Source organism: Ips typographus, linkage group LG15, assembly GCF_016097725.1.
Source record: "Ips typographus isolate SLU linkage group LG15, UJ_Ityp_2.0, whole genome shotgun sequence".
NCBI lineage: Eukaryota > Metazoa > Arthropoda > Insecta > Coleoptera > Curculionidae > Ips > Ips typographus.
The window spans coordinates 372766-386622 of record NC_138436.1 but is presented as its reverse complement, the minus strand read 5'-3'; the positions used below and the strand labels follow the sequence as shown (position 1 = coordinate 386622).

Here is a 13857-nt window from a genome sequence, read left to right as displayed (position 1 = left end):
CAAGATGGCGAACCAAAATGTCAAAAATTGAGTTTATACTCGTTTTTGACTAATTTAAGGTCAGGGAATCCATTAAAACTGTCAATTTAACGTTAACTGTCACTGGTTGACAGGAAATCCAAGATGGCGACTCAAAAAAACTTAAAAAAAAAAATATGAAAGCGCAAGCGTAACGAACAAACTGACGCAGGAACCCTGAGGATGGTTTAAATGGGAAAAAACAGAAACGTCTCGCAATTAACATCCTTTTATTATTATTATTATTATTATTGCCCCACAATGTATGTAAATATATATGAAAGAAAAATTAAAAAAAAAACGTCATCTGTCATTTGTCCGTCACCTGTCAAATGCTGTCAAAAACCTAACCTAAATCATCAGTCAGTTCAATTTGACAGTTTCGACACAACAGTTACGTCAAAAAAGTCAAAAGTAAAAAAAGTTGTAATTTTTATTGTCATTTGTTAAAAACTGTCAAAATTCACATTTTGACAATATTAATTGAAAAATTGACAATTTATATTTTTTCGTGTAATCAACGAAAATTTGGCATCCGTAAATTGTCAAAAAATTAATGTCATCTGTCAAAGTTGTCGTTTGTCAAAAAAATGACAAAAATTTTAAAAAAATTTATTTTAACTGTTAACTGTCAAAAATGACACGTATCAACGTGTAAAGTGTATAATTCACGACAAATTGTCAAATATCATTTAAGTGACTGATCTGTCTAAATTTAATATCGTCTGTCAATTCGCATCCGTCAACTGTCCTAAGTGTCATCTGTCAAAATTGTCATCTTTTATCAATCATCTGTCAATTCTCATCTGGCATGAGTGTCATCTGTCAAAGTTGTCGTTTGTCAAAAAATTACAAAAATTAAAAAAAAAATGATTTTAACTGTTCTCTGTCAAAAATGAAATTTATAATAAAAAAAAAGTGTATAATTCACGACAAATTGTCAAATGTCATTTTGGTTTACGTTTTGACACTTTTTTATCAAAAATAAAATTTGACAATTTAAATTTAATCACGAAAATTTTGCATCTGTCAACAATAATCGCACAAATTCTGTCAAGTGTTATAAGTGACATTTGTCGTCTGTCAAAATTTAATATCATCTGTCAATTCGCATCCGTCATATATCAACTGTCATAAGAGTCATCTGTCAAAAATATTAGTGTCATCTGTCAAAAGTGTCATAATTGCGTCGTTCAACCGGTGTATTGATAGGTGGCGGCGACTGGTCGCATCATTTGATGGGGCGCGGCCCGATTCAGACGTTGCACGTGACAGGAGCGGCAAAACAAACGACCGTCGAGCGGATAACAACGTTTGTCCGGTTCGTCTGTCAATTGCATGCCGCACTGTTCGCACACGTAACAGTCGACGTGAAAATCCTTGTCCATCGATACGACGCGCACCGTTTCCTCGGTACCCTCCACCGGCGTGATACCTGTTTTGTCAAAACGCCACCTTTTCAGCTGTCACTTTGACGTTTCTGCCGTTAGGGTGCGAGTTGGCCGGTTTATTTTAGTCGCATTGGATTCCCCGACCCCGAATTAGTCGAAAACGAGTATAATGTCGATTTTTTGACAAGCTGTCACTTTGACAGGTAATGACAGGTCGAAATGTCAAAAAATCGACATTATACTCGTTTTCGACTAATTCGGGGTCAGGGAATCCATTTGTAAAGTCAGTTTGCCGATATCTTTTACCCAGTTCGAGAAACTTCCATAAAACCAAGTTTCCGAAAAAGTTAGGTAAAAATGAACGTCACCACCAGATTCCCCGTCCCCGAATTAGTCGAAAACGAGTATAATGTCAATTTTTTTGACAAGCTGTCACTTTGACAGGTAATGACAGGTCGAATTGTCAAAAAATCAAGATTATACTCGTTTTCGACTAATTCGAGGACGGGGAATCCATTTTTGAAACCAGTTTGCCGATATCTTTTACCCAGTTCAAGAAACTTCCATAAAACCAAGTTTCCGAAAAAGGTAGGTAAAAATGAACGTCACCACCAGATTCCCCGTCCCCGAATTAGTCGAAAACGAGTATAATGTCAATTTTTTTGACAAGCTGTCACTTTGACAGGTAATGACAGGTCGAAATGTCAAAAAATCGACATTATACTCGTTTTCGACTAATTAGAGGACGGGGAATCTAGTGGTGACGTTCATTTTTGCCTAACTTTTTCGGAAACTTGGTTTTATGGAAGTTTCTCAAACTGGGTAAAAGATACCGGCAAACTGACTTTACAAATGGATTCCCTGACCCCGAATTAGTCGAAAACGAGTATAATGTCGATTTTTTGACATTTTGATCTGTCATTACCTGTCAAAGTGACAGCTTGTCAAAAAATCGACATTATACTCGTTTTCGACTAATTCGGGGACGGGGAATCCAACGCAACTAATATGAACCGCGCAACTCGCACCCTAACCTCAGAAATGTCAAATTGACAGCTTTGCGGGTAAAACGACTGACCTTTGCCGCACGACGAACATTTCGGCGCAAACATTCGATGGTAGTCGTTGACGCAGTAAATCTTGTTGTCAACGTCCACGGTGAACGGCACCCCGTCCAGGCATTCGTTGCAAATGCAACAGCGGAAACAGCCCGGATGGTACGATTTGCCCATCGCTTGCAAGATCTGCAACAAAAATTACGGTCATTTCCTGAATCTACGGGAAATTCCCTTTAAAACGAGATGTAACTTGGTTTTTTGACAGAAAATTCAAAATGGCGACCTGAGACGCCATTTTGTCTGTCATTTTCTGAATCTACGGAAAATTCCCTTTAAAATGAGGTGCAACTCGGTTTTTTGACAGAAAATTTAAAATGGCGGCTATGGACGCCATTTTGTCTGTCATTTCTTGAAATTACGTGAAATTTCCTTTAAAATGAGTTGCAACTCGGTTTTTTGACAGAAAATTCAAAATGGCGGCCTGAGACGCCATTTTGTCTGTCATTTCTTGAAATTACGTGAAATTTCCTTTAAAATGAGTTGCAACTCGGTTTTTTGACAGAAAATTCAAAATGGCGGCTTGAGACGCCATTTTGTCTGTCATTTCCTGAATCTACGGGAAATTCCCTTTAAAACGAGGTGCAACTTGGTTTTTTGACAGAAAATTCAAAATGGCGGCCTTGGACGCCATTTTGTCTGTCTTTTCCTGAATCTACGGGAAATTCCCTTTAAAACGAGATGCAACTTGGTTTTTTGACAGAAAATTCAAAATGGCGGCCTGAGACGCCATTTTGTCTGTCATTTCTTGGAACTACAGGAAATTCCCCTTAAAACGAGGTGCAACTTGGTTTTTTGACAGAAAATTCAAAATGGCGGCCTTGGGACGCCATTTTGTCTGTCTTTTCCTGAATCTACGGGAAATTCCCTTTAAAACGAGGTGCAACTCGATTTTTTAACAGAAAATTCAAAATGGCGGCTTGAGACGCCATTTTGTCTGTCATTTCTTGGAACTACAGGAAATTCCCCTTAAAACGAGGTGCAACTTGGTTTTTTGACAGAAAATTCAAAATGGCGGCCTTGGGACGCCATTTTGTCTGTCTTTTCCTGAATCTACGGGAAATTCCCTTTAAAACGAGGTGCAACTCGATTTTTTAACAGAAAATTCAAAATGGCGGCTTGAGACGCCATTTTGTCTGTCATTTCCTGAATCTACGGGAAATTCCCTTTAAAATGAGATGCAACTCGATTTTTTAACAGAAAATTCAAAATGGCGGCTTGAGACGCCATTTTGTCTGTCATTTCCTGAATCTACGGGAAATTCCCTTTAAAATGAGATGCAACTCGATTTTTGACAGAAAATTCAAAATGGCGGCCTTGGGGCGCCATTTTCCACTGTCTTCTGATCCTAGGAAAATATCATCAGATGATTTAAACTTGTTTATAGTTGCTCAGAAGAACCAAGATGGCATTAAAAGTGGTTCTCAAATTGTCCTCTGAGCGCCAAAGAGGTTCTAAAACGGTTTTTGTAGCTCAGAATCACCCAAAATGGGATCAGCGGCTTATCAAATATTTTCTGAGCCTCAAAAAGAATGTTTAACGGTTTGGACAGCTCAGAAACATCGAAACGTTAGTAGAAGTTCTAAAATTGTTTTTTTTTAGTAGCTCAGAAACGCCAAAATTGAATCGGCGACTCTCCAACTGTTTTCTGAGCCACCAGCGATTTGCAAACGTTTTCTTGCATCTCAGAAACACTAAAATTCCACCAGTGCCTTTAAAACTCTTTTCTGAGTCTGGAAAATATTACCAGAGGTTCTCAAACTGTTTTTGTAGGTGAAATGGCATCAGCAGCTCTTAAACTGTCTTCTGAGTTTCAAAAATGTGACAAGAGGTTCTAAAACGTATTTTGTGCCGCTCAGAAGTGAAAAAAAAAAACAAGAGAAAATGACAGCAGTGGTTCCAAAACTGTCTTCTGATCCTTTGAAATGTCATCAGAAGTTGTAAAACTGTTTTTCACTCGCTCAGAAATGACATTTCAACTGTCTTCTGAGCCTTCAATATTTGACTTTTTGCGTCTCGGGCCGCCATTTTGAATTTTCTGTCAAAAAATCGAGTTGCACCTCATTTTAAAGGGAATTTCCCGTAGATTCAGGAAATGACAGACAAAATGGCGTCCATAGCCGCCATTTTGAATTTTCTGTCAAAAAACCGAGTTGCACCTCATTTTAAAGGGAATTTCCCGTAGATTCAGGAAATGACAGACAAAATGGCGTCCCAAGGCCGCCATTTTGAATTTTCTGTCAAAAAATCGAGTTGCAACTCATTTTAAAGGGAATTTCCCGTAGATTCAGGAAATGACAGACAAAATGGCGTCTCAGACCGCCATTTTGAATTTACTGTCAAAAAATCGTGTTGCACCTCGTTTTAAAGGGAATTTCCGGTAGATTCAGGAAATGACAGACAAAATGGCGGCCTTGGACGCCATTTTGAATTTTCTGTCAAAAAACCGAGTTGCACCTCATTTTAAAGAGAATTTAACGTAGTTTCAAGAAATGACAAACAAAATGGCGTCCATAGGCGCCATTTTGAATTTTCTGTCAAAAAACCGAGTTGCACCTCATTTTAAAGAGAATTTAACGTAGTTTCAAGAAATGACAGACAAAATGGCGTCCCAAGGCCGCCATTTTGAATTTTCTGTCAAAAAATCGAGTTGCACCTCGTTTTAAAGGGAATTTCACGTACATTTACAAAAAAATGTCTTTTATCGTCTTCCATTCTGTTTTAACTGTCAAAACAATCAACAAAAATGTCACTCACCATTTCCATAATTAAATGACCGCAGATGGCGCACTTTTCGGCAGTTTGCTGGAATCCAGAATACTACAAGAAAAAAAAATTATATTTGACAGTTGTCACGTGATTTAAGAAAAAAAACGTTCAAATTGTGACAGCTGTCAAAAAAAAATTAAAACTCAAACATTTTACCTAAAAACGTCAAAATTGACAACAAATAAAAAATGTCAACAATTTGACGTAAATTGGTTGATTTTCTGATATTACATTTTTTTCCTAACTGTCAAATTATGACATCTGTCAAATTTTGCGTAAACTGGTAAAACTTTAAAAATTGGTATTTTTTTGCGCTACGAAATTCCGATTTGTTGTTGTTTTCCGGTGTCATTTTTATTTTTTGACAGACAAATGTTAATTTGTAAAATCGGTAGATTAATAAAAGTAGATCAAATTTGCGGTAAAAATGCTCTAAAAACGTTTTAAAATATTCGTAAAAGGTTAGTCACTTAATCTACCGAAAATTGAGCTTTTTTAATTGAGATTTGTAAAATCGGTAGATTAATAAAAGTAGATAAAATTTGCCGTAAAAATGCTCTAAAAACGGTTGAAAATATTCGTAAAAGGTAAGTCTTTCACTCTACCGAAAATTGAGTATTCTCAATTAACGTTTGTAAAATCGGTAGATTAATAAAATTAGATAAAAAATTGCTGTAATAATGCACTAAAAACGTTTTCAAATATTCGTAGAAGGTTAGCCTTTCAATCTACCGAAAATTGAGCTTTTTTAATTTACATTTGTAAAATCGGTAGATTAATAAAACTAGATTAAATTTGCCGTAAAAATGCTATAAAAAACGTTATAAATTTTCTGTAAGAGATTAGTCTTTTAATCTACCGAAAATTGCGCTTTCTCAATTGACATTTGTAAAATCGGTAGATTAATTAAACTAGATAAAATTTGCCGCAAAAATGCTCTAAAATCGTTTTCAAATAGTCGTAAAAGGTTAGTCTTTCAATCTACCGAAAATTGAATCTACTCAATTGACATTTGTAAAATAGGTAGATTAATAAAATTTGCTGTAAAAATGCTCTAAAAACGTTTTTATATATTCATAAAAGGTTAGTCTTTTAATCTACCGAAAATTGAGATTTCACAATTGACATTTGTAAAATCGGTAGAATAATAAAAGTAGATAAAATTTACCGTAAAAATGCTCTAAAAACGTTTTAAAATATTTGTAAAAGATTAGTTCTTAATCTACCGAAAATTGAGCTTGTTTGACATTTACATTTGTAAAATCGGTAGATTAAGGAAATCACTCTCTTAACTCCAAATTTTGAGCAAAAAACCCTTGAAATATTCTCAGGAAGGTTAATCCAGTAAATGTAAGCCACTAAATTGACATTTGTAAAATCGGTAGATTACTGAAATCACTCGTTTAAGGCCAAATTTGAAGCGGAAAACTTCTGAAATATCCTCAGGAAGGCTATTCAAGTGAATTTAGTACATTTGTAAAATCGGTAGATTAACGAAATCACTCTTTGAATGCCAAATTTTGAGCAAAAAACCTCTGAAATATTGTCAGGAAGATTATTCTAGTAAATGTAGACCACTAAATTGACATTTGTAAAATCGGTAGATTACTGAAATCACTCGTTTAAGGCCAAATTTGAAGCGAAAAACTTCTGAAATATCCTCAGGAAGGCTATTCAAGTGAATTTAGTACATTTGTAAAATCGGTAGATTAACGAAATCACTCTTTGAATGCCAAATTTTGAGCAAAAAACCTCTGAAATATTGTCAGGAAGATTATTCTAGTAAATGTAGACCACTAAATTGACATTTGTAAAATCGGTAGATTACTGAAATCACTCGTTTAAGGCCAAATTTGAAGCGAAAAACTTCTGAAATATCCTCAGGAAGGCTATTCAAGTGAATTTAGTACATTTGTAAAATCGGTAGATTAACGAAATCACTCTTTGAATGCCAAATTTTGAGCAAAAAACCTCTGAAATATTGTCAGGAAGATTATTCTAGTAAATGTAGACCACTAAATTGACATTTGTAAAATCGGTAGATTACTGAAATCACTCGTTTAAGGCCAAATTTGAAGCGGAAAACTTCTGAAATATCCTCAGGAAGGCTATTCAAGTGAATTTAGTACATTTGTAAAATCGGTAGATTAACGAAATCACTCTTTGAATGCCAAATTTTGAGCAAAAAACCTCTGAAATATTCTCAGGAAGGTTATTCTAATAAATGTAGGCCAGTAAACTGACTTTTGTAAAATCGGTAGATTACTGAAATTACTCGTTTAAGGCCAAATTTGAAGCAGAAAACATGTAAAATATTCTCAGGAAGGCTATTCTAGTGAATTTAGCTCATTTGTAAAATCGGTAGATTAACGAAATCACTTTTTTAATGCCAAATTTTGAGCGAAAAACCTCTGAAATATTCTCCAGGAAGGTTATTCTAATAAATGTAGGCCAGTAAATTGACATTTGTAAAATCGGTAGATTACTGAAATCACTCGTTTAAGGCCAAATTTGAAGCAGAAAACATGTAAAATATTCTCAGGAAGGCTATTCTAGCAAATGTAGGCCAGTAAACTGACATTTGTAAAATCGGTAGATTACTGAAATCACTCGTTTAAGGCCAAATTTAGAGCGGAAATCTTCTGAAATATTCTCAGGAAGGCTATTCTAGTAAATTTAGATCATTTGTAAAATCGGTAGATTAAGAAAATCACTCTGTTAACGCCAAATTTTGAGCAAAAAACTTCTGAAATATTCTCAGAAAGATTATTCCAGTAAATGTAGGCCAGTAAACTGACATTTGTAAAATCGGTAGATTACTGATATTACTGTTTTAAGGCCAAATTTCGAGCGAAAATCTTATGGAATATTCTCCGGAAGATTATTCTAGTGAATGTAGACCACTAAATTGACATTTGTAAAATCGGTAGATTACTGAAATTACTAGTTTAGGGCCAGATTTGGAGCGGAAAACTTCTGAAATATTCGCAGGAAAGTTATTCTAGTAAATTAAGATCATTTGTAAAATCGGTAGATTAACAAAATCACTCTGTTAACGCCAAATTTTGAGCGAAAAACCTCTGAAATATTCTCAGGAAGGTTATTCTAATAAATGTAGGCCAGTAAACTGACTTTTGGAAAATCGGTAGATTACTGAAATTACTCGTTTAAGGCCAAATTTGAAGCAGAAAACATGTAAAATATTCCCAGGAAGGCTATTCTAGTGAATTTAGCTCATTTGTAAAATCGGTAGATTAACGAAATCACTCTTTGAATGCCAAATTTTGAGCAAAAAACCTCTGAAATATTGTCAGGAAGATTATTCTAGTAAATGTAGACCACTAAATTGACATTTGTAAAATCGGTAGATTACTGAAATCACTCGTTTAAGGCCAAATTTGAAGCGGAAAACTTCTGAAATATCCTCAGGAAGGCTATTCAAGTGAATTTAGTACATTTGTAAAATCGGTAGATTAACGAAATCACTCTTTGAATGCCAAATTTTGAGCAAAAAACCTCTGAAATATTGTCAGGAAGATTATTCTAGTAAATGTAGACCACTAAATTGACATTTGTAAAATCGGTAGATTACTGAAATCACTCGTTTAAGGCCAAATTTGAAGCGGAAAACTTCTGAAATATCCTCAGGAAGGCCACTCTAGCAAATTTAGACCGCTCGTAAAATCGGTAGATTAAATCGATTTTTCCACCAAACGAGCTAGTTTTTGACAGCTGCCGGAAAAAATGCAAGAAAAAAAAAAAAAAAAAAAGTCGATAATATACTTGATTGTCGTTGTCGCTTACAAGGTAATCTTCTTCGCAGTAGACGCGTCCGTGCACGTTGTAGAACGCTTTGCCGCGCAGCGCGCGTCCGCACGAACAACAAATGAAACAATTCGTGTGATACAAATTGCCCATCGCTTGACACGCCTGCCCCGCTCCCGTCACTTTTTCGTTGCACGTATGACACAAACCTGTCAAAAATCAAATGACAAATGTCAAAAAAAAAAAAAAAAAAAAAAAAATTTGGAAAAAAAAAAAATTTGAATGTCATTAAAAATACGTCAAATGTCAAGTGTCAAATATAAACAGTGTCGAAATAGTAACTAAAATGTTAAGTGTCAAAAAACGTCAAATGTCAAAAAATGTCAAAAAACAGTTGTTAAATACTTAAACGTCAAGTGTCAAAAAAACAGTTGTTAAATATTAAAACGTCAAGTGTCAAAAATGACAATGCACAAATGTTAAAATTGCATCTAAATTGTCAAATGTCAAAAAAACCAACATTGTCAAAAATAGAAATAAAATGTCAAAAAAGACAGCAATGTCAAAATTGTTGCCAAACTGTGAAAAAAAAAATTAGAGTGTCAAGTGTCAAAAATGTAAAAACAAAACTTGACAACGGTCACAAATATGTCAAGTGTCAGGAATGTCAAAAATGAGAAATGTCACAAGAATACGACAATATTAAGTATGCGAATTGTAACTAAAATGTCAAGTGTCAAAAACGTCAAATGTCAAAAAAAACAGCAATGTCAAAATTGTTGTCAAACTGTGGGAAAAAAAAATTAGAGTGTCAAGTGTCAAAAATGTAAAAACAAAACTTAACAAATGTCACAAATGAGAAATGTCACAAGAAAACGACAATATTAAGTATGCGAATTGTAACTAAAATGTCAAGTGTCAAAAACGTCAAATGTCAAAAAAATGTCAAGTGTCAAAAATGTCAAAAAAACAGTTGTTAAATATTTAAACGTCAAGTGTCAAAAATGACAAAAAAACAGTTGTTAAATATTTAAACGTCAAGTGTCAAAAATGTCAAAAAACAGTTGTTAAATATTTAAACGTCAAGTGTCAAAAATGTCAAAAAAACAGTTGTTAAATATTTAAACGTCAAGTGTCAAAAATGTCAAAAAAACAGTTGTTAAATATTTAAACGTCAAGTGTCAAAATTGTTGCCCCAAACTGTGAAAAAAAGAAATTAGAGGGTCAAGTGTCAAAAATGTAAAAACAAAACTTGACAAATGTCACAAATATGTCAAAAAATGTCAAGTATCAAAAATGTCAAAAAACAGTTTTTAAATATTTAAACGTCAAGTGTCAAAAATGACAAAAAAACAGTTGTTAAATATTTAAACGTCAAGTGTCAAAAATGTCAAAAAACAGTTGTTAAATATTTAAACGTCAAGTGTCAAAAATGTCAAAAAACAGTTGTTAAATATTTAAACGTCAAGTGTCAAAAATGTCAAAAAACAGTTGTTAAATATTTAAACGTCAAGTGTCAAAAATATCAAAAAAACAGTTGTTAAATATTAAAACGTCAAGTGTCAAAATTGTTGTCAAACTGTGAAACAAAAGAAGTTAGACGGTCAAGTGTCAAAAATGTAAAAACAAAACTTGACAAATGTCACAAATATGTCAAAAAATGTCAAGTGTCAAAAATGTCAAAAAAACAGTTGTTAAATATTTAAACGTCAAGTGTCAAAAATGACAATGAGCAAATGTTAAAATTGCATCTAAAATGTCAAATGTCAAAAAAACAACAATGTCAAAAATAGAAATAAAATGTCAAAAAAGACAGCAATGTCAAAATTGTTGCCAAACTGTGAAAAAAAGAAATTAGAGTGTCAAGTGTCAAAAATGTAAAAACCAAACTTGACAACGGTCACAAATATGTCAAGTGTCAGGAATGTCAAAAATGAGAAATGTCACAAGAATACGACAATATTAAGTATGCGAATTGTAACTAAAATGTCAAGTGTCAAAAACGTCAAATGTTAAAAAAAACAGCAATGTCAAAATTGTTGTCAAACTGTGGGAAAAAAAAAATTAGAGTGTCAAGTGTCAAAAATGTAAAAACAAAACTTGACAACGGTCACAAATACGTCAAGTGTCAAGAATGTCAAAAATGAGAAATGTCACAAGAAAACGACAATATTAAGTATGCGAATTGTAACTAAAATGTCAAGTGTCAAAAACGTCAAATGTCAAAAAAATGTCAAGTGTCAAAAATGTCAAAAAAACAGTTGTTAAATATTTAAACGTCAAGTGTCAAAAATGACAAAAAAACAGTTGTTAAATATTTAAACGTCAAGTGTCAAAAATGACAATGAGCAAATGTTAAAATTGCATCTAAAATGTCAAATGTCAAAAAAACAACAATGTCAAAAATAGAAATAAAATGTCAAAAAAGACAGCAATGTCAAAATTGTTGCCAAACTGTGAAAAAAAGAAACTAGAGTGTCAAGTGTCAAAAATGTAAAAACCAAACTTGACAACGGTCACAAATATGTCAAGTGTCAGGAATGTCAAAAATGAGAAATGTCACAAGAATACGACAATATTAAGTATGCGAATTGTAACTAAAATGTCAAGTGTCAAAAACGTCAAATGTTAAAAAAAACAGCAATGTCAAAATTGTTGTCAAACTGTGGGAAAAAAAAAATTAGAGTGTCAAGTGTCAAAAATGTAAAAACAAAACTTGACAACGGTCACAAATACGTCAAGTGTCAAGAATGTCAAAAATGAGAAATGTCACAAGAAAACGACAATATTAAGTATGCGAATTGTAACTAAAATGTCAAGTGTCAAAAACGTCAAATGTCAAAAAAATGTCAAGTGTCAAAAATGACAAAAAAACAGTTGTTAAATATTTAAACGTCAAGTGTCAAAAATGACAATGAGCAAATGTTAAAATTGCATCTAAAATGTCAAATGTCAAAAAAACAACAATGTCAAAAATAGAAATAAAATGTCAAAAAAGACAGCAATGTCAAAATTGTTGCCAAACTGTGAAAAAAAGAAACTAGAGTGTCAAGTGTCAAAAATGTAAAAACCAAACTTGACAACGGTCACAAATATGTCAAGTGTCAGGAATGTCAAAAATGAGAAATGTCACAAGAATACGACAATATTAAGTATGCGAATTGTAACTAAAATGTCAAGTGTCAAAAACGTCAAATGTCAAAAAAAACAGCAATGTCAAAATTGTTGTCAAACTGTGGGAAAAAAAAATTAGAGTGTCAAGTGTCAAAAATGTAAAAACAAAACTTGACAACGGTCACAAATACGTCAAGTGTCAAGAATGTCAAAAATGAGAAATGTCACAAGAAAACGACAATATTAAGTATGCGAATTGTAACTAAAATGTCAAGTGTCAAAAACGTCAAATGTCAAAAAAATGTCAAGTGTCAAAAATGTCAAAAAAACAGTTGTTAAATATTTAAACGTCAAATGTCAAAAATGACAAAAAAACAGTTGTTAAATATTTAAACGTCAAGTGTCAAAAAACAGTTGTTAAATATTTAAACGTCAAGTGTCAAAAATGTCAAAAAAACAGTTGTTAAATATTTAAACGTCAAGTGTCAAAAATGACAATGCGCAACTGTTAAAATTGCATCTAAATTGTCAAATGTCAAAAAAACCAACATTGTCAAAAATAGAAATAAAATGTCGAAACAGACAGCAATGTCAAAATGGTTGCCAAACTGTGAAAAAAAAAATAGAGTGTTAAGGGTCAAAAATGTAAAAACAAAACTTGACAAACACATTGTCAAATGTCAAAACAAAAGCCTGTCAAACGAAACACATTTTTAGAAATTGACAGTTGAAAAAGTATCAACCAAAATGTCAACTGTTAAAAGTTAAAAATGTAAAAAAATTGTCAAGAAGCAAACGTCAAAAAGTCAATTTACATTATTGGACACAATTTTGACATTTACTGTCTTTTTCGACATTTTATTTCTATTTTCTGACATTGTTGTTTAGTTGAGGTTTGACATTTTTTTTGACATTTTAGATGCAATTCTGACACTTTCTTGACATTTTATTTCTATTTTTTGACATTGTCGGTTTTTTGACATTTTTGAAAAATACCATTTTTTTTTACATTTTAGTTGTAATTTTGACACTTTACATTACGTTTATTTTATTGGTGTTTTGACAGCTTTTTTTGACACTTGACATTTTGATATTTAACTTTTTTTTGACATTCGACAGTTCATTCGTATATTTGTCAAGTGTCAAGAAACAATAGAATTAAAAGTAAAAATGACTAAAAATGTCACGTGACGTTGAAAACTAAAAATGTCACGTGATTTTGGAAAAACTGTCAAAATGACAAAATGACCTTGAAAAAAAAAAATAAAAATGACAAAAATGTCACGTGACCTTGGAAAACTGCCAAAAATTACAAAAAATGTCACGTGACCTTGAAAAAACTGACAAAATGACCTTGAAAAAACAATAAAAAATGACAGTGTCACGTGACTTAAAAAAAAAGTCACGTGACCTTTAAAAAAACAATAAAAACGACAGTGTCACGTGACCTTGGAAAAAATGTCACGTGACTTTAAAAAACCAATAAAAATGACAGTGTCACGTGATCTTGAAAAAACAATAAAAATGACAGAAAATGTCACGTGACCTTGGAAAACTAAAAAATGTCACGTGACCTTGAAAAAATAATAAAAATGACAGAAAATGTCACGTGACCTTTAGGAATTGTAAAAATGTCACGTGATCTTCAGGAATTGTCAAATTGACGAATAATTGTCACGTGACGT

General features: G+C 32.8%; 1 protein-coding gene across 1 annotated transcript in view; it reads right to left on the bottom strand.

The window, feature by feature from the left end:
• Positions 1 to 231: 231 nt before the first annotated feature.
• Positions 232 to 13857, bottom strand: part of jub (LIM domain-containing protein jub) — a gene marked incomplete in the record, with an annotated part of 40399 nt that continues 26773 nt past the window's right edge. The window contains 4 exon segments of the mRNA XM_081992960.1: positions 232 to 1453; positions 2488 to 2653; positions 5282 to 5344; positions 9077 to 9267. Of these exon segments, the coding sequence (XP_081849086.1) occupies positions 1212 to 1453; positions 2488 to 2653; positions 5282 to 5344; positions 9077 to 9267 (662 nt within the window).